We start from the raw sequence: 22,314 nt of genomic DNA, 5'->3' as shown, positions 1-22,314 counted from the left end.
ATTTTCATCAGTGCTCCAACAAGTCTGCTTCTCAACAAGTGATCAATAGTGGGCTGATTAGTGTCTCTTACAGTGATATTAAAGCATGACCAGCAGCTTAGACAACTGTTTAACCATGCTGTCAAAACCTGTGAGCTGCTACAAATGAGTCTGAACGTTTTATGGTAAAGCTGGATAGATGGTTTCAAGGTGTATGAAAGGGGTTGGTGCGGCTTTCTGGGGTCAGTGAGGGTGCAAGTTACTGGCTCTAAGCCAGTTTTATGCTGATGCTCATTATGATTCAAAGTGGTCTGATATGTAGAAAGCTGATCTGAGCATTGGGATTGAGGGACCCTTTCCTTAGGGAATCTGGATAATCTTCTGTCACGCCAGCTGGGTTCATACTGATGAGAATATTACACTGCCGTGACCTCGTCTCTTCTCTAATGTGTTTCACTAAATAAAGCGGATTCCCCATTTTAACATGGAATAAACCCTTCCAACCAGTAACTAATGTAGACTGAAAAAAAAAAAAAATTGTCTAGGATTTACTTTGAAACAATTTTCACTTAGAAATTGCTAGTGAATTTCACAAATAATTACTAAGAAACAACAAATAACAATTAAAGTAAAGAAAAGTAGAAAAGCTAAAATGGTATTGTATTTGTTTTATTTTGTTTCTTTTGTTACAGTGTAAAAAGCAAAGAAATAAATTATGCTAAAGAAAGGAAACGTGTTAATCAAAAGGACTGTGACTGGTGACTATTACGCTACACCGTAACCAAGGTGGAGACAGGTTCTGGAACTCGCCTCCAAAAGCAAGGGCAGAGAGGTACTGTGGTGCTTCGGTTGCTCACGTAAGGAAACAGAGCTCATAACAGGGAGAACTCCCATGATGCCCATTGTTATGGTGTCTAAACCCCTCCCTTTCCTCCACCATCAGCACTGATAAATACACACGTATACAAATGCACACATATCATCCCACCTCCTGGTCCATCAATTGCTTCCCTTGGCAACGGTAATGCCGGCAGCCCACCACTGACCCCCAGGGACCCTCGGGAGTCAGAAGCTTCCAGATTGATTGGAATAAACATTGTTGTTGACTCGCTCTACTCTTCAAAGAAGATCAAACAACTGCCCTTAGTCACACCTGTTCTCCCGGCATGACGCATGTGCTTGCCTCGTGCTACCGTCATCTTCTGAAGTGACTATCTATCTCATCGCCAGCGTCGGGCTATGGAAACAGCGCCGACAAAAAAAAAGCAGACGATAAATATAATATCAAAAAGCATCGAGCTGCCGCAATGTGGTGCGTGTGACGCGTGCGTTTGGAGAAGTGTGTTGGTGGGGGTGCAGTGAAGGGCACGAAAAGGGAGGGAGCGAGTGTGAGAAACAAATCAAAGGGTACAAGGAGGGGGGAGTCTGGGGGAGGAGAGGATGGGAGTGCGAGTCTAAATACGAATTAAGGAAAGGGGCTAAAAAATGCATTGAACCTCACCTGCAGGTTTTCCCTACTGCTCCCTAAATCGCTTCGTTTTTTATTAATAAGAGCCTTGTCAATCACAAGGCATGTGTTGCTGATGGATACTCAAGACAGTGAGAAACAGGCAGCTGAGTGGGGGGGAAGGAGAACGGCAGAGATTTCGGATTAGAAAATGCCATCTTTTCTCCCCTTCTCTTTTTCCAGGACAAATAGGTCCCATAGGGAGAGTTTGCATTAATATCGCTCTCTCTCCAAGCCTCCCTCTAGTGTAGGGAATTAATGAGGGGGGGTACCTGCTACGATGCTGGCCAGTTGCAGGGTCCGGCCGATGGGGTAGACGCTGCGTGCCTGTGCGATGGCCGCCGCAATTTTCCTGGTGTGCCGCTCCTCCCCATACACGGCCAATACGGACGCAAGCGCCTGTTGATCTAAGGCGTTGACCACGTCAGCAGCGCAGGGCATGTCGGGGTACCTACGCACAAAGAGGAGCCCAATTAAGCAGCTTGACGTCACAAGTTCCTGGCTGACAGAAGCCAAGCCTGACAGCTCTAAGACACCAGTGAAAACCCCTCCCACCCTTCCCACTCTGGGAGATGTGGGCTTGAGATCTATAAAAAGAGAGAGAGCGTGTGTGTACATGAGAGAGAACAGGAGGGAGAAGCGGTTAGCGACAAATATAAAAATATCAAATCATGATCTGAATTATGCATTCGCTTTTGCTTTCTTTAGGAAAATATGTGTGCACACTCGGGGAAGAACAAAGAAACCAGGGTAAATGAGGCATAGTTACACACCTACATAACGGGGACATATATCAGCTTACTAATACGAATAAAACTTAATATTTCATCTAGTCAGTTTCAGTCAGCAGCTGTTCAGCACACTTGTACATACACATTGTACTGTGATTCATATACTCACAGTAATTCATATATTCCCTAAACATCTTGACTCAGATGTTCAAGTCATCATATTTGTACTTATGTAATTATTTCCTGAGATTTGGGTTTGATACTTGATGACACATCTCTTTGTCTCTGTACTGATTGTGAGGGAAACAAAGAAAGACTGAGCTCTCAAGTACACAAAAACAAAATTGTGTAAAATTTACTTTCAATCAATTTTCACCCAGAAATTGATCTGACAAGTAACACAATGAATTTAAATGTGAAAATTTTTAAGTAAAAAATACTGAAATAGTATTTTCTTATAAAGCATACTCAAATAAATCTTTGGTTTATTTACAACTTCAATATATATATATATATATATTTTTTTTTTTTTTTTGTGTACTCTCACTGACACTGGAAAGTGAGCATGGGCAAAAGCAGTTTCAGTCATTAGTCACTTGGAGTCAAATGCATGATGAACCTTTTATCATAACCTTTCTTTTGGAACCAACGTCGTTCTGGATCTCACATTATCCTTGAATGTTTTAGTTTGTCATTCATGTGGGCACAACTAAAAGCACAGAATGAGTAACTCAAACCGGGAGACATGCTGATTAATGCAAGGTATGCTCTGTTCTTCTTGAAGGCCAGCTAGATTCGTCTGACAGCGTCATGTTGTCGTAAAGTTTAATTCTCATGTAAATAAAGTGTATTCAGATACCATGGGCAAGACCTGGAACGACCTGCACTATTTCTTGCCCTTTCTCTTTTTCCTTTGGGTGTCTCTCTTTTTTCAACCATTTCATCTCGCCCCCAGAAAAAAAAGTCAGTTACAGTGGGTGGGATTTCCACCTCATTATCACAGTAAAAACTTTAACAAAACTTCCTAATAAGAGAGTAAGGTTTCTCACTCTTCTTCAAATCAGAGGGAAACAGGTTTGCATGTGAGGTGTAATAGATGATGTCGATGATAAAACAACTCTAGGGCTGTGTCTGAAATCGCCCCCAATATCCTTAAATAGGGCACTATTTGAGGGGACAGCAATTTGTAGTGGTGTCCAAAACCATAGTGGACGTTATCGAGTGCACTCATTCAATCCAACAATGCACCGCAATAACGAGTGTACAACCGATGTACGCTAAGCGACTAGAGAATACCCATAATGCACCGTGTGAGAGTCGCAAGCTGGATGAATTCCCACGTCTGACTAGAAGATGGCGTCTGCAGCTGAATCATCCATCAAGAGACTCCTTGACATGAACTGCATGTGTCAGATAAGGAAGACATCCAAAAACGTGTATACTGTTGGTGGAACTCCAGAGACAGGGATATGAAACACAACTCTTTTTTTTATTAAAGGGAAGGTTTTATTAAAGATAGCAGATCAAACTGTTGGCATGTGGTTCCCAAGCCTAAATAGTGCCATACCACAGATTATAATACAAGAGTATTATTTGTTTAAAAATAATTGGCAAGTCTATAGAGTTGTATAGACTTGGCAATTATTCTGCGTAACACACGAGAATGAACCTCATTCGTTCTTGCGTTGGTGAGTTGATGATTGTTTATTAATAAATCCTTAATTTAATCTGTTCATCAGTGATCGAGTCTCTTCAGAAAATTTGGACTAAACCACTCAATTCATATGTTCATTAGTTTACAATCTTTTTATGAACTTTTTAAAGCGTCAAATTGGTAGTTGCGTAGCGGTCAATGAAGGGACAGAAATCTCTCAGATTTCATCAAAAAGTTTTGTGTTCCGAAGATGAATGAAAGTCTTACGAGTTTGGAATGACGAGGGTGAGTAATTAATGACAAAATGTTCATTTTTGGGTGAACTATCCCTTTAATAATTGTTAAACTAAAATTGCTCACGTGTATTGGATTAAGGGTATAATAAGTAGGCTATATAAATAGTATATAAATCACAAAACAATTATAAATAATCATTACTGAAAGCCAGATGATTTTTTTCTTTAAAATATTTTAGTGATCTTTAGAGAAACTGGGGGAGTGACTATTGCATCAGAAATGTGTCACTTTGCTCACAGCTGATCTAATTTTGGTTTGAGATCTTTTACCCAGGGGCCCGTTCTTCGTACGTCGCTAACTCAGTTAGCTGGATTTGATTGTTGGCGATTTGGCATGATCTTGGATTGTTTGGTTCTTCGAAGCTCATCCTGGACTTGCTGTCATAGCAACAGGTGCGTAATCTTAAACCTGCTCGGGAGCAGGCTTATTTCATGTTAACAGGATTAGATCGCGCCTTCATAAGCGGAGCTGATACGGGAAGTCCAGCGCAGCGCGATGAGATATATATTCTGAGATATATATTTTTTCTCGTGAATCGTGAAATTGTCGTTTACATTATTAATTTGTTGGAAACGCACATTTATTTTCGACTTGTCGGAGTCGGGCTTTAACTACAGCACAAACTGTTTGCATTGCCCTAAGATTATTTGCGGCTCTTTCCTTTACACTATTGGAGATGCGCGAACTTGATGGAAAGTGGTGTCTGTTGTGTCATTCGGAGTTTACCTGGCGCTTTTAGGTTTTAAAAAAAAGTTTTGTTTTTTTTGTGGCATTTCCAACTAATTAAGACCCAATGCTGTAAAGCAGTTTTTTTAAAGCAGTATTTTAAGGCTATCATAATTTTTTTATGAAGATCATGCAATCATGACCATGCCGATTACAGTATGTGTCACTCAGGCTTCACTAACGTGATTGGTACCATAGACTATATAGGCTACCATAGACTGCCATCAAGGCCTCAATGAAGAGGATTATGTGAACAGAAAGGGGATTCACAATGTAAATGTGTAGCCCAGTTACTATTGTGATTCTTAATATTCCAGATTAATAATATTATATCAAATAAAAAAAAGGCAGTTGACTAAAATCTTCCATATCACAAATGTGAAAGCAAAATGGCCAGGATCTGTGCATGACTTAATAATTTTCAGAGATTCACATTCATGCACATTATTTGAAAGTGGTAAGGAAAGTTCCACAATTAAATATCAAGCTCACTGTATTACATACACTTATGCTGATCCAGAACTGCATTTTTTATAGGTGATTATGACATGTTCCTGCCTGCAGACAGGTGTTTTATGACCCCATTCCCTGACCCAAACCATTTACAATGCAGCTCTAGCCAGGACAAGGGCACACAATGAAATGAACTTTGGCTAACTAAAGGGAAGATTTCAGTGTCTGAAAAGTCTGAGGGTTGCACACCTGACAGGGCCTGTGGCATTGTTGCATGTGCCATATTACATAACATTGCCAAAAAAACAACAACAAAAAAAACACTTTTCATTAAATGTTTAATAAAAGACAAATATGCTTAGTTCCTTGAGTTTTATTTCAAGTGTTCTTTGTAAAGAAAAGCCAGGGGTCAAGTGCCTGCAACAAGAGATATTAGACACATGCCTCATGCAACAAATAAAAAGGAAAAGTTGGCTATATACTGCCCACCTGTAGGCCTATGTCTCCTCTGTCTGTGCAGACTCTTCTGTAGGCCTTTCTGTAGATGTGGAATCCTGCAACTTATATTGCAGCCATAAATTAATTTTAATAAATAAATTTACTTAAGTATAAATTAAGTAAAGTTATTTATGCACTTGCAGGTAGGCTAGTTCCTCCATATGACAGTTATCTGAGAGGGTTTATTCAATGGAAACAAATGGACATTACAAAGTCTTATACTTTCTTTCCTTTGGAAAGTGTTGGTGTATTATGTAAAAGTGCACAAAAGAGGAAAACACAATGTCATTACAATGAACTACACTCGGGAAAATGTGATCAATAACTCATGGCAAAATATTTTTACATTAACATAAGTTTATCCGTTTTCACTTTCACAAGTCAAAGCAATTCATCATTACTCAAGATTTGACAGCTGAAATGACTATACAGCCTTAATTTAATGCAGCAAAAATAATTTTACAGTGTAGGCTACTAAGATCTTTTCTATTTTTTTCTCAGCCTTTCTCTTGGTTGCTTTTATAAACAAACACCATTTATTTAACAGTGCCTTTTATAAAAGAGACTATAATATAACTAAAAATTAGCCTACCATTATGTAGAATATTTTTGTACTTCACTTTTATTTGTTCCCATGTTCTAGTGTGGTGACTCTGACATTACAATGAACAAAGTAATTATGCAATTATTAAAATACAAAAATATAGGCTAATAAGTGATAAAAACATCTAACATGGCCACTTCTAACGGATTTAAATTGTCTGCTACTTTTTGCCTGGCTTTTGCAGACTTTGAGGTGTTCCCTGGCGTTTTGATTAAACATTAAAATTCCGAATAAACTTCGACTATTAGTTCATGCTCTGCTGAGGAGAAAAACTGAGCGCGCTCTTTGGCCACGATGAGCAGCCAATAGCAGCATTGCTGATCAATGTTTCTACTATCGATACATATCCCCTTTTAACCAGTGCATGAACGCGCAATTATCTCAGATAACTCAATCCAGCGATACTAATCATATCCGGCAAGTGTGTTCGAAGAACCGAGTTAGCCAGATCATGATTCGCACGATGATATCATCTTGGATGTGTCATTTGATCTCGGATGTAATAAGCAACGTACGAAGAACGGGCCCCAGGTCATAACCTGCCTTGGAGCAGGTTAGCCATTGAGTGTAAGTTACTATGGTGATGAACAACAAGCCACTTTCATGGAGCCATTTTCACCAAACTAAACAGAAACATATCTGGCTAGCCACCTAAATTGGCTTCATTTAAAGGCCCCAGGATTGAAAACCACTGTCCAAAGAAATACCTGATCTTTGGGGGTCCTTCTCGCTACCTAAATTAGTTCTGTTCATTCACCTACAATCTTAAAGCTAACATTCCATGTGTTCCACAAAGCTCAGTCTCTGAATCACCAGGGTCTGCAGTGCTTAGTCATCTTTTCATTATATTAAGCTGTAATTAGGTTATGCCTTACACCTGTTCAGAATCAGTTTTGAATAGCTATAATAGAGAAGCATGGAGACTCTGTAGATGTAATCAATAAACGTGTGAGCCAAGAATAATAACTCTGACCATCAGTGTATATCGAGAGTGAATCAGGCATTACTAATAGCATAAATGATTCTTGAAACAACAGTGACAATTAGTCCTTATACAGAAAAGAAGTAAGCCAAGGTAGTAGTCGAACCTGTCTCTGTCCATCCTCATATCTAGAGGTCCATCCTTGCTGAGGGAGAAGCCCCTTTCTGCGGAATCCATCTGCATGGAAGAGCAACCAGCATCCAGAAGAGCAGCATCCACACCTCCTGGACCCAATCCCAAAGTTGGGAGCAGGTTATTCAGCTCACTGAACCTTCCTAGTACTGGCTTCACCTGGCCCCTTAACAAAAGTAGAAAGTATAAGATGAAGACGACAAGGAGTCACAATTGTGCTTTTCATACACTCTTATGCATATATATATATATATATATATATATATATTTACTCCAGCCTTCAGTGTCTGTCACATGATCCTTCAGAAATCATTCTAATATGCTGATTTGGTGCTCAACAAACATTTCTTATTATTAGCAATGTTGAAAACAGCTATGCTGCTTTATATAGAAATTTAAATATAAATATTAAATAAATGCTGAACTTCTCTCTCTGCTAAACATTCTGATTTCTGCTTAAGTACCTTCAAGACTTACAGTGTGAAGTGTTCACTTCATGTGAAATGAGTAACAGTGCTTATGTGTTTGCAGATCTGACATAATTTGTGGTGCTGCATCTTTCAGTAACATTGTTTGCAAAGCTTGCATTCATTGTGACATTGAGGCACTGATATGTGCCTCAAAAACTGTTAAGGTCAGACTAACATGGGGCCTGATCAGAGGCATTGTTAAAAATAAACATAAGCCATTCATTTATAATGCTGGAAGCCAGAAACAACAAAACCTTTGGTGAACTTTCTCCATATCTGACTCTTATCATTAGTTACAAAATAGCAAAACAGCTTCTAGTGTTTAGAATAACAATATCTGTTCTGATTCCTCTTAATAACTTCACATTGGGCCAAGCTGTTGAATACCAACTCAGTGGCGTACCGCAAATGCTTGAGTGTGTGATGGATTTTTTAATGAATTGTAACTAACATTTGTTTTTTTTGCAGGAACAACATTCATAAGCTTTTGAATTTTAGATGTATGTTTCCCCTTTGGTGAAAACTGTAAAAATAACAAATATGGGAAATGAAACTAGAGAGATATCTAAACTTGAAACCTTGATTATGAAGTAACAAGAGGAGGACATTTGCTGAAGTCTGTCTGTGTATTATTGCTGTGCAGCAAGTCAGTTAGGGAAGCAAACTAGTTAGTGGAGCAAGTTAGTTAGGGAAACAAGTTAGAGTATAGGATTAGACCACTCAGCCGACGTCGATGTGTAGACGCGCTAGAGTATAGGATTAGCACCCAGCCGACGTCGACTGTAGACGCGCTAGGGTATAGGATTAGACTCGGACGACGTCGATGTGTAGACGCGCTAGAGACAGGAAACTAACGTCGACTGTAGACGTTTGGGGACGTCGATTATAGACGAGACCCAGGTGCCTAGTTAGGTTTAGGGAAAAATCTACCACAAGTGATAGTATTGGAGATAAACCATGGATCTTACACCATGTCTACACCACGGCGCAACAGCAGAAATAAAACGAGGCATCGATTTACTGTCGGGAATTTGTCGTGCCGCTTTCTGTCACGCCGCATCCACTGTAGACAGCATCACTGATTTTAATGGGTTCTATTTGCTTTTATCGAGTGTTCTGTTCATGTCTGGTGTTGATATATGGTAACTGAAACTAAAACTATTTAAAAAAAAAATTTAAATAATTGAAATATAGCTGAAATAAATTTACTAAGAACAATTTACACTAATCAAACATTAGATTAAAATATTTGAAAAATTTTAATATGTTGCCTTGGCAACTAACTGAAATTAAAAAAAAGTTGAAGTTGAAGTACTAAAATTACTAAACTAAACAACTAAAACAAAAATAAAAAAACTAAAGCTAAATAGAAATATTTAAAAAATAAAATTTAATAAAAATGACAAAAGAACAAAATTACTGAAAGTAAAATTAAAATGACAACTAAAAAGAAGTAAAAGCTAATGAATGATAATAATACTAATAAGAAATACTAATAAGAAATACTAAACACTAATAACCCAGATATGGTGTATGGTACATTTTTTGCAAATTTGCAGCAAACAAAACTTTGAAAAAATGTAATTAAAAAATGTTTAAAAAAAACATGTGATCATATATTACTGAACATACAAAATTCAAATGATATTCTTTTAGGATTCTCACTTACAAAGGCAACTAATATTAAACAGAAATGTTGTATGATTCCTATAATTTTCTACGTTTAAATTCTTAAATGTAAAATTATAACATTTAAGAATTTAAGAATTTATAGTCTTCATTACATACCTGATAGATATAATTAATATATGCCGCTATTTGTTTTAACATTTTATAATGGGCAAATTTCATAAAACAATTGTCATGAAACAAAACCGATCAGCAGTGATATTTTGTATATTTTGTTATGCGTAAACATTATGAGTAAAATGTGAATTCATTTTCATTTTTCTAATTTAAAGTTGTATAGGACCGCAATATAATGTTATAATCTTCTTTGTACATGGTAATTTCTGCTTTTATATATTTAGTTTCCACACAGAAACGAGATTCACATTTTACAGAGCTGAATAAACTGTGGCAGGTGTTCTGCCTCTGTAAGGCTGGTTACCTAGGCACTAAGTTCTTAGTGGGTGTCCAAAGACTACTGCAGCTCATAAGCTGTACAGGGAGGGAAAGAGAGATAGACCAAATAATATGTGTCCCACAGGGAAGGTAACAAAATATCATTTATTTATCACCTTGGAGACCAGAAGATGAGAGTTGTGAGAAAGCACTGTCGCAGCTTAAACTTGAAAAACAGTAAAAAAAAAACTTTAAATTGAAAAACAGACACACACACACACACACACACACACACACACACAAACCAATGAAAATACAAGGGAACGTGTACAAAAACGCATGCATGCGAAGGCTACACAATTACTGTGACCATCGACGCACGCATTTGTAGGGGAGTATGAATGTTAGAGCATGTGCGCGTGACGTTTCATTTGACTTGAAGTGGAGGTGTTGGTTTGACGTGAGTATTGACGATGCCTCTTTAATCCTCAGTCATTCAGATGGAATCGTGGGTGGGTTTTTTTTCACTATTGCTTTAATTCACTTTCTTTGCTTTATCTGAAGGGACTTCACAGTGATGAGTAACAGGCACAGTCTCGTCTCAGACCACACACACGCACACACACACACACATAGCTACAAATAAATGAGTTTAAAAAGATCAAGATGAAGCTGAAACATAACACATAAGCATTCAGGCATCATCTCAGTCCCTGCTGACTCTCTTTCTCCCTGCATCTCCTCCTGAGTTCCTTCCCCAGCACCGAAGAGCCATCCATTTTTCATGTGACCTTTAGACAGCCTGTGTGCAGAGAACAGCCCAGGTAGGCAACTATAAATCAGACAGCAGAGAAGCAAATGAGGTAGAGAACACTAGGGGTCCCATGCAGAGGCAGAGGTGGTTAATTTGACCGTGTTGGCTTTGCAGTCATGCTAAACACGCGGATTCCCCTCCCTGACTCGTGCTAAAATCTCTACAGATGAACAAAAAAAGTGCGGAGGAAGGGGGAGAAAAATCACCTCCTCCACCTCAGAGGTCATCAAAGGTCTTCTTAACCCACTCATGCGGCCGGCTGAAGGCTTTACCCATAGGACTCTGGGGTGCCTGCGTCCACACACCCACGGCCAGCTGAAAGATCAAGGGTGAGGGAGCTGCTCGGCTCTCGCCCCCGCTGCAAGGGCTTCCCTCAGTTCTCTGTGAAGGGGCTTTCTATCTCTTTCTCGCTCTCGCTCTCGCTCCTTCCCTCCTCCTCGTTAGCTCAGTACCTTCATTAATTTGCTGGAAAATCTATAGTGAGGCATTCTCTTGCCCGCCCACACAAACACATAGACTCCGCTAGAGCGGTAAGACCCCGTCCTCCCTCCCGGTCCATGGATCGGTGAGTTCGGAGGGAGAAAGAGAGAGGTTGTGACAGACAGAACGCTGCCTCTGCTGTTGCTTCCCGTGTCAATACGCAGTCAATTTAGGGCCTCACAGGAGCCAGACTTCACTGCAGTAGTTTTTCATTGTTAAGTGGTCTTCCTAATATGTAGATGAAGTTCAGGCGTCTATATTGGTACCAAAACAGATTTACCACATCGAACAACATAGCCTGAAACCACAGGCAATATGATCCTGAGCATTAAGTTCAACCATTCTGAGTGGCCACTCAAGCAAATTAGGCTTCGGCACAGCAAGATTGTGATGTGAAATATACAAAACGGTTCTCAGATATTAATTTTGAGCAACAAAATGTATTGTCTGAATACATAGACCAGTAGCAGTGCTTCTGCAAGCAAGATTTTCATTACAGAATTTTCACAATATACTCAAGATTTCCTGTTGTATCTTGAGAGGGCTTATGCATGTTCGGTTTGGGTTTGATGAAAGATTCTTATTTCTTATTAAAGATCACAATATTTTGTGGACTATTATACTTTATTTGCTGCTGCCATGTACACTGTACTTCATTAGACGCTTTATAATTACTCTATACAATATCTATTTTTCAAAAGCAAAAAAAAAAAAAAGAAAAGTAAAGTCGATAAACAATGTTTCATTTTTGTTGTTCATTTCACATGCAGAGTGAAAATGCAACAACATGGCTTGACACTGCCTGATCAATAACTGAGCAAAAACGCTGATTAAATTGAGTCCCTCGGCCCCTTCTCTATCCCCCATCTTCAAATGCCAACCTTTTCCCTACGCTACACAACTAAATCCAAGTTCCAACAGCAAGAAAAGTTACATATCTCGACAAAATGGAACAAAACAAAATATCTCACAAAAATTACTATACAACTCAAACATAATCACACAAAAACATCACACAAAGTGCAATAAATAAAGGCAAAATAATAATGCCACATAACATGACACAGAACAACTGATGCAAGTAATATATGAGTTAATCCTAATCAGATAACACTACAAAACTGGGCAGCATCATTTTTGATCATCTTGATTTAGAGCGTTTAAATAGATTTTTTTTTTTGCATATACACACATACAGTATATATATATATATATATATATATATATAGTGAGGAAAATAAGTATTTGAACACCCTGCTATTTTGCAAGTTCTCCCACTTAGAAATCATGGAGGGGTCTGAAATTGTCATCGTAGGTGCATGTCCACTGTGAGAGACATAATCTAAAAAAAAAAAAAATCCAGAAATCACAATGTATGATTTTTTAACTATTTATTTGTATGATACAGCTGCAAATAAGTATTTGAACACCTGAGAAAATCAATGTTAATATTTGGTACAGTAGCCTTTGTTTGCAATTACAGAGGTCAAACGTTTCCTGTAGTTTTTCACCAGGTTTGCACACACTGCAGGAGGGATTTTGGCCCACTCCTCCACACAGATCTTCTCTAGATCAGTCAGGTTTCTGGGCTGTCGCTGAGAAACACGGAGTTTGAGCTCCCTCCAAAGATTCTCTATTGGGTTTAGGTCTGGAGACTGGCTAGGCCACGCCAGAACCTTGATATGCTTCTTACAGAGCCACTCCTTGGTTATCCTGGCTGTGTGCTTCGGGTCATTGTCATGTTGGAAGACCCAGCCTCGACCCATCTTCAATGCTCTAACTGAGGGAAGGAGGTTGTTCCCCAAAATCTCGCAATACATGGCCCCGGTCATCCTCTCCTTAATACAGTGCAGTCGCCCTGTCCCATGTGCAGAAAAACACCCCCAAAGCATGATGCTACCACCCCCATGCTTCACAGTAGGGATGGTGTTCTTGGGATGGTACTCATCATTCTTCTTCCTCCAAACACGTTTAGTGGATTTATGACCAAAAAGTTCTATTTTGGTCTCATCTGACCACATGACTTTCTCCCATGACTCCTCTGGATCATCCAAATGGTCGTTGGCAAACTTAAGACATGTGCTGGTTTAAGCAGGGGAACCTTCCGTGCCATGCATGATTTCAAACCATGACGTCTTAGTGTATTACCAACAGTAACCTTGGAAACGGTGGTCCCAGCTCTTTTCAGGTCATTGACCAGCTCCTCCCGTGTAGTTCTGGGCTGATTTCTCACCTTTCTTAGGATCATTGAGACCCCACGAGGTGAGATCTTGCATGGAGCCCCAGTCCGAGGGAGATTGACAGTCATGTTTAGCTTCTTCCATTTTCTAATGATTGCTCCAACAGTGGACCTTTTTTCACCAAGCTGCTTGGCAATTTCCCCGTAGCCCTTTCCAGCCTTGTGGAGGTGTACAATTTTGTCTCTAGTGTCTTTGGACAGCTCTTTGGTCTTGGCCATGTTAGTAGTTGGATTCTTACTGATTGTATGGGGAGGACAGGTGTCTTTATGCAGCTAACGACCTCAAACAGGTGCATCTAATTTAGGATAATAAATGGAGCGGAGGTGGACATTTTAAAGGCAGACTAACAGGTCTTTGAGGGTCAGAATTCTAGCTGATAGACAGGTGTTCAAATACTTATTTGCAGCTGTATCATACAAATAAATAGTTAAAAAATCATATATTGTGATTTCTGGATTTTTTTTTTTAAATTATGTCTCTCACAGTGGACATGCACCTATGATGACAATTTCAGACCCCTCCATGATTTCCAAGTGGGAGAACTTGCAAAATAGCAGGGTGTTCAAATACTTATTTTCCTCACTGTATATATATATATATATATATATATATATATATATATATATATTTGTTCATACCCCTTCCAGAGTCTGCAAGAAGTTCATCATGTACTGCCCTGATGAAACATATTTACTTGATATTCACATTTATTTCATATAAAATAATAGAATTTTCACAAATGATTTTGTTTTAAAGTTTACATGCTTTTTGTCTCCTCAAGCATCACTGTTTGAAATGTAAATATCTGTTATGCAGCTTCTTCAGGGCAATTTTTTTTATATTGGTTATTTTAAATATTGGTTAAATATTGGACATTGGAATTGATAACCGAGGACAGATTGTTGTGAGACAGACTGCATTGGCCGGTGCTGTTAATGACACATCAGCAGGAATGATGTCAAACATTATTGAATGAAATGACAGATAAATGATCTGATGTGTTGACAACTGGAGAGCCCATTCTCTCTCTCTCTCTCTCTCTCTCTCTCTCTCACACACACACACACACACACACACTTATGTCACTTGTCAGCATGTCAATGGCTCGAGTGAACAATCACCTATCAGCCATCTCCCAGATCACCAGCATTCCAGTCACCATGAGTTTTTCTACTTTTTATGAAAACAGAAATAACACATTTGAAAATGCAATTTTTGACCACAAATTATTACAAATCCTTTTCAATTATTTCATCAAATATAGTGCAATAAGGAAGTTTCCTGAGTAACAACAGGCTAAAGTTTCATATTTGGGGCCTTGCTTCCATATAAACAGCTGATGGTGCAAAGGAGAGAAACTTTGCCGAACTGAAGGAGATATATCTTTGTGCATGACAATATGACAATAATGCCTAGCAACCTAGCCTGAGTGGGAGGTGCAATCTCAGAGTGTCATTAGGTGTGGAAGAGCCAAACGCTTCTTGGTGGATGATTTGTCAAGTACTGCACGAGAATAAGGTTCAAACCTAATGGGTGACAAACCACAGGTGCTGAAGATGGGGAAAACCCACCCTATACTAGGTTTGAAAGAATCATTTTCAACATATAGTTATAAAAAGTTCGCAGAGTAAGTCTTATGCATTGACAGCATTGTGAACCCCTTCACTGAGGTAAAGTCATTATAACGCAGAACCCCATTCTAGCTGTAAAATCTGATTAGATGATCCATGTTTGAAGTCATGGTAATATGACCAATATGCACACATCAGTCGAGTTTAAAATGGTTGTGGGACGTTGTTATAAAACATTCAAACTATCTACATTACTCATTGGAAGCACTGTTTATTGATTGTTTAATTGTTTATTAAAAGGTGAGGCAAATCATTTTTATTAGGTGAAGCAAACCATGTGTTTCTTTAGTTTTTCTGCTTCATTGCACTTGTGCCATAAAACAGTTTAGGCATCAGAGACTGTAAATCACAGAGCCCACTTTTTTCTGAAAAAAATTTGACATGTATCTAGAGAACTCTTAAGTCCATGTATCTAAAGTCATCAAAATATATGATCATATATTGTTTCACAGATATAAGGGAGTTTCTTCAACTTGAGGCAATTTTATATCACAGGGGCTAACTAACAGATTTTAATAAAAGAAAAGACAACTTTTTATTTTTGTAATATAAAGATCATATTAAACTATCTTGGAAACTCTGTACTGTGCTGTCATATTTCAAAACCCTTATATATAGATACTTTTATATTGCCCTAAACCATGATTTTTAATCAATACAAATATAAAATACAACATACAAGATACAGTATAACTTACCGAAATATATTGTGTCATGTAATCGCTCAATCAGTCTTTCAACCATGGAAAGACAATAAAACAGCTTGTAAACAATGTCACGTAACATTACATTTACCTCAGAAATGCCATTCCATGTCCATAGCTTGATAATTAGCTAGAAAAAAAATTCTAGAAAGGGACATTTTACTAAAAATATGCACTATATTGATGAATACACTAAATGAATCAATATCGAATCTAACTGAATCTACAATGGAATTTAATCGAAAGCTTGTAAATTGAAATTGAATTGAAGTTCACAAGGTCAGAAATGCCCATAACTGAATAGTTGAATCGATATGAAACACAATAGCTAACTGTCCTACATCTTTTTGGTGACACTTTATTTCACTTTAGACATTCTACCAATTATCTTTGCATCTACATGTCAACTACCATTCATTAGCATATTAGTAGACAGTCTGCTTAATATCTGCTAACACTTTATTTTGATGCTCCCCCCAACAGACATTACTCATAGACTTGAAGTTACTTTGCGAATACTTTACATCAACTAATTCTACTAATCCTAACCTTAACCTAACAGTCAACTTATACTGTAATGAGAGTTAGTTGACATAAAGTTGTAAAGTTACTTCTAGTTAGTAAAATGTCTAAAGTGGATTATCTTTTTAACAAAGTCCAAACTTGTTAAACAGACAACAGGTCAATTATGGTATTTTTCTCTGCTTGTGCTTGGATTGCTGCTTACAGCCATATTTAATAAATGTAATTATTTAATGAACATTAAGTGTCTTTTATCAAATTACAGTACCATTTTTTTACAAAAGCACATCCATTAACCCTGCCTACATACAGTAATCCTCTCTCTTTCTCTCTGTCTTCTGTTATTCAGCACTCTTACTCCCGTCTCTTTTGCCTCCTAAAGCACTGTGGGGGTTTCCTAAGCTTCTCTGTGGCTCTGCAACCCACAGAATGAATTGAGAATATGCAAAACACTTACATAACAATTTTAAATTATTAATGTCTTTATGTGGTTAAAACAGAGCATCAGAGGTAGCAATGCCTTATGTAAGATCTTATATTATTAAAAAAAGACATGCTTCATGGGTGTGTAGATATGTGTGAGCGAGTGAGCGTGCTCCAAGTATGGCTTCATAATTGCTAAGAAACCGATCTATTTATAGTTTAGCAACCCACAATACTGACATCATCTAAACTTAAAAGGGTAAAGCAAAAAATGTAAGTTAACTGGCACACTCTGTTTCATAACAATAGAGATGGCCTCAGTTCCTTTAACTTCAGACTATAAAATTATTTAATGAAAAATGATCTGACGAAACCATCTAATTATATACTAGTTTCAGGGACACTCAGACTCTCAAGGCTCTGTTATTTAAGTAGGACAGGTAAACTGTCTGTTTCTGTGCAAACATGAGAGTCAACATGAAAGGGACTTTAAAATTATGCACAGGCTACTGATAAACACTTGCCTAGCATTTCATCCCAGAACTAGCTGTAAATGACGGGCAATGATGCTGAACAGCCTGAAATTCCCCATGACGTAGTATGACGTAGACCAATGACAAAGCCAGTGAGCTTTATAACAAAGTTGTACAATACCACTTTCTTTTCAATGCAACATGAAGACCAGTCGTAAAAGCCCCAAAATGTTTTATTTATGTTGGTAAAATAGGTAATTATTTTATATTAAATTATAAATTATATATTAAATTAATAATTATTCCAATGTAATAAAATACTCATGTAAAATAAAAATACAAATATGCAAAATTATGTAAAAAAGTTTTTAAAAAGTTTAGTATCATATCTCTTTTGTATGTCGTTTATTAACAGTAATACAAAAACACTGAATTATTTATGAACTTTTACTTTTTAAGCAAGACTGCTATTTAGCTAAACTTCTAGCAAAGGTCACATAGTCCTGCTACTTTTACTCTTGATTTTTTTCCGACTGTCTGTGATTGTTGTGTTCCATGTTAAAAGAAGTGGAGGAAGAAATACTTCCTTTTCCTAACAATGTCCCGTTTCCTTTTATCAAGAATTCTTGGATAAACATTTTTTCAAGATATATACATAATAAAAATCAAACTTTCATATCAATACTGTTAGGTGAGGATCGACACTCAAAGGAAATGTCAAGATCTGAAGTATTGGTATTTTCAGATCAATCTGTCCACTAAACAGTGACTCTGTATGGATGAGGAAAAGTGGATGGATGCAGAAACTTGCTCAACTTAACTTATAATCAAATAGCAACAATTTCCCCCTGGGACAATGAAGCCTGACATGTGACCTTGTGATATGTGTGAGTCCATAATGTCATGTTCAGATTGACCCTTTTCTTGAACATATGGCACAAGAGGACACTGACAGATTAGTGATATGTGCAGAATGTGGATGTGACAGAATATGTGGTGAGGATGTGCTTAGACACATAGCATAAAAATAGCACATTTGTATAAAAAGAGAGACCATCATTTGGAGATTAAAGCATAACCAATAAAACTTTTTTTAAGCTAAGTCGATAGTAGTAAAGGAAGAGAGAGAAAGAGTCCACTGTGACCTGACATATTCAAACAAATCAAGCCTGACATATTCCACAGCACCAAGCTGCCTGACTCCTGTATCTACGTCACTGAGGTTCAAGGCAAGATGTTGATCGACTGCATTCAGCAGGGGAGCAAAGATGGAAATGTACAGGGGAAAAAAAGCAGTCAGTCATACAAACACACAGAGAGTCAAGGTCTAAAACCTATCATGTACAATGTGTGAGTTTGGTTTGGTGAATTGATCAAGGCCTCCAGGGACTGGCCTCAAAAGATTTCATCAAGAAATTTTAACAAGACATTTTTACAACAAGAAATCCGAGATGAAAAAATATGATTATGTGTCCTCCAATGCGATAGAAAAACAATGGCATTTCTCCTCTCTTTTACTAAATGCTCTATCTCTTTTTTTAGTATGTAGTGAAGTGGGAAACTGTTTCTTCAATGGGTAGTCACCCAGAGAAAGTCTTTATTAGCAAACCTGGCAAACATAATAAATCAAATAGCTTGTTTAAGCACTAACAGATGCTGTAAATTATTGCCAGACACAGTTAAAGGGTTAGTTCACCCAAAAATGAAAATTCTGTTAGTAATTACTCACCCTCATGTTGTTCCAACCTGTAAGACTTTCGTTCATCTTCGGAACACAAATTAAGATATTTTTGATGAAATCTGAGAGCTGGCTCACTCCTTCATAGGCTGCTATGTAATTGATATATGACAGTACAGAAAAGTTAGTAAAGACATCGTTAAAATAGTCCAAGTGACTACAGTGGCTCAATCTTAAGTTTATCAAGCGACAAGAATACTTTTTGTGTAAAAAAAAAAAAAAAAAAAAACTTTATTCAAATATTCATTTAGCGCAGCGCTTCTGGGTTGTAGATCGGAACGTAGGCTCACTATTGGCCGACGCTGGTCATGTGTGTGATGCGTGTGATGCTGGCCAATAGTGAGCCTACGTTCTGACGTACAACCTAGATGCACTGCGCTCTTACACTACGTGAACTCACGTCAGAGGCCCACACAGAAGAAAATGAAAAGTTGAATAAAGTCGTTATTTTTTGGGGGGGGGTTTGCGCACAAAAAGTATTCTCATCACTTGATAAACTTAAGGTTGAGCCATTGTAGTCACAGACTATTTTAACAATGTCTTTACTAACTTTTCTGGGATGGCAGATATCAATTACCTAGAAGCCTATGAAGGAGTGAGCCAGCTCTCAGATTTCATCAAAAATATCATTGTGTTCCGAAGATGAACGAAAGTCTTACGGGGTTGGAACAACATGAGGGTGAGTAATTACTGACAGAATTTTCATTTTTGAGTGAACTAACACTTTAACATTTCATTTGTAAATCCTTTTTTCTTTCAGTTTCTACCATCAGAATCCAAAGGAAAAGTGACAATCCTAAAGTAAATGTGTTCATCAAGTCTTAAAGACAAATGTCAAGCATATCACATGTTTGTGACAGTGTTACGTGTCTCGCTCATGTGAGCTGAAACACAATGATAGGACGACAGAAGGCCTGTATTCAGACAAAAGTAAAACATATCTTGATGTTATTAATTTATTTTTCTTAGTAAGTGTTAAAGTGACAAGGAGGTACTGAGGCAACAGAAGGTATTGAAATCATCAATGACGTGTTTGCCTTGGAGCATTACTGTAATTCTGTGTCTGATTAAGACTGTTTAAGGGAACAGATGCCAATGTCTTAACACCTTGCCATTCCAATCCTCTAATAAGAACTCAGAAAAGCAAACAGATGAAAAGAGAAAAAAGGAAAGGAGAAAAAGAAGCAAGAGGAGAATCAGAAATGAGAGAAAGGGATACAAAAGACGAGAGGTGAGAAAAAGTAAGATGAGATATGAGAGAAAGGGAGAAAAGAAGAGAGGAGATGACAAGAGAATAGACACAATGCGAGGTGAGACGAAGAGTCGAGAGGAGAGGAGAAGAGATGCGAGAAGATGAAATGAAAAGAGAGGAAAGGAGAGAAGAAAAGTAGAATGAGAATGAGAAATGAGAGGATACAAAGTGAGACAAGAGGTTAGAAGTAAGGAGACAGGAGAAGAAACAAGAGAAGGAGAAAGGAGAGAAGACAAGACGAGAATAGAGGAGAGGAGAGGAAAGAAGAGGAGCAGAGAGAGAAAGATGATTGCGTGGGCTGCCTGCTCCTCTTACACAGCCATCCAATAATATTGGCTAATTGCATGATTTCTTCAGCTTCTCCAGCCTCTCATCATGAGTGGGAGTCAAAGGCCTCATTGGTGGAGTATATAGCTGCTGACAGAATAACTTGTACTCTCTCTCTCACTTATTCTCTCTCTCTCTCTCTCTCTCTCTCTCTCTCTTATTCCTCTCTCCTGCGTTGGTTTCTGTAGCAGCGGTCCCTCTGAGACAGGTTTCCCCAGAATCCACGTAAAGAGGTATCTCTACCCACGCTGCAGAGTCAGGAACATCTCATTTGGAGCTTACTTCAGTGCTGCCTCATGCACACGCGCACACACCACACACCCGCAAAGCCCTCATGCTTTTTCCTCTGGTTCTCTTTTATTAAACACTAGCTCTATTTCTCCCTCTCTCTCTCTCGTCATCCTACACTCTCTCACGCAGGAAACAGGGGAACCTGCGTGGGCGGCAGCGTCTCTCCCTGTCACTGAAGCCTCAGGCCCCGTTGACAAATGAGACGCTGGGGCCTTTCGACTGAGCGTGGGTGAGAGCGGGGATTCTTTATCTGCACTGGAGGATCTCTCTCTCACACACACAAATAAAAACCAGAGAGCCCCGTGACCGCCACCCACTTGATTGCAACAGGGACAGAGCAGGTCACAAGCAGGTATTAAGACACATGTCGAGTTCCTCTGGCAGTTTAGCCGCTGCACCGTGTCCAAATTTGATTAAAGAGTAAACTCACGGGTATTCTTCAGCTAAACGCTGAGCCATTTGGAAAGCTGTGGGGTCACGATCTGCCGCCACCACCATTACATCAGGAACCGACAGCAGGATGGCCTTCGAGTGACCTCCGGCCCCAAAGGTCAAATCCAGGACAACCTGTTGAAATACAAAAACAGACCAGAAAGAGAAAAGTAAAATATTTTATTCATGATGAAAACTACTTTCGGCTTGAACAAAGCTACTTAATGTTCAACCAAACATTGATTTTGCTCTAAGTATGATGCCACTGTCCATAAAGTTTGTCGCTACTTTTCAAAGAGGAAACACATTTGCGCATTCTACCTCTTTTTCTTCCCTACAAACACGCACACTCACACTAGAGACACTATCCTGTGTTCTCACTCAAAAGTCAATGCATGAGTCATCATCTCTCTTGTTGAAAGCGTCTCAGTGGTTTCTTAGAGCCATAGTAGCAGCTACACCTCGGGTCCATTTCCCAGAGCCATCCACCCACACGTCATACCCTAAACAGTACGAATCCATCCTTAATAACACTGATACAAAAATGTTGTCATTAAAATGCCTGATAATCTCACCAAAATTACTGATTCATTCACATCTTTAACTCAGAAACTTGTGTGAAGAAGAATATTTTGGGGTCAGAACATTCAAGGCTTTTTAGTTGGTTTTCCACCATTTTGTTTACCATTCTTTCACTTTGGTTACTGGTCTGAGAAGCCTAGAGTAGGGGTTCTCAAAGTGGGGTCCATGCCCCACAGCCAGGGGGTCCGCAAAATAAATGTTGGGCCCTATGGTTCCCACAATGCAGAAAACACGTACGGAATCGCCGAATTCAGTCATAAAAATGGAATTTACAGTATAACATGTAATGTCACAGAATTTGGCCAATT

At 38.5% G+C, this 22,314-nt stretch overlaps 1 protein-coding gene across 2 annotated transcripts in view; it reads right to left on the bottom strand.

Moving 5' to 3' along the window:
• Positions 1 to 22,314, bottom strand: part of mettl15 (methyltransferase 15, mitochondrial 12S rRNA N4-cytidine) — a 76,835-nt gene that overhangs the window by 9,809 nt on the left and 44,712 nt on the right. For both annotated transcript variants that reach the window (XM_084108038.1, XM_084108037.1), the window contains 3 exons: positions 21,423 to 21,559; positions 7,538 to 7,729; positions 1,759 to 1,937 (listed from right to left, as the gene is read on the bottom strand). In XM_084108038.1, coding sequence (XP_083964164.1) covers positions 1,759 to 1,937; positions 7,538 to 7,729; positions 21,423 to 21,559 — 508 coding nt within the window. The remainder of the gene's footprint in view (positions 1 to 1,758; positions 1,938 to 7,537; positions 7,730 to 21,422; positions 21,560 to 22,314) is intronic.

This window comes from Abramis brama (genome assembly GCF_963993115.1).
Source record: "Abramis brama genome assembly, chromosome: 3".
NCBI lineage: Eukaryota > Metazoa > Chordata > Actinopteri > Cypriniformes > Leuciscidae > Abramis > Abramis brama.
This window is presented reverse-complemented; position numbering and strand designations above follow the sequence as displayed.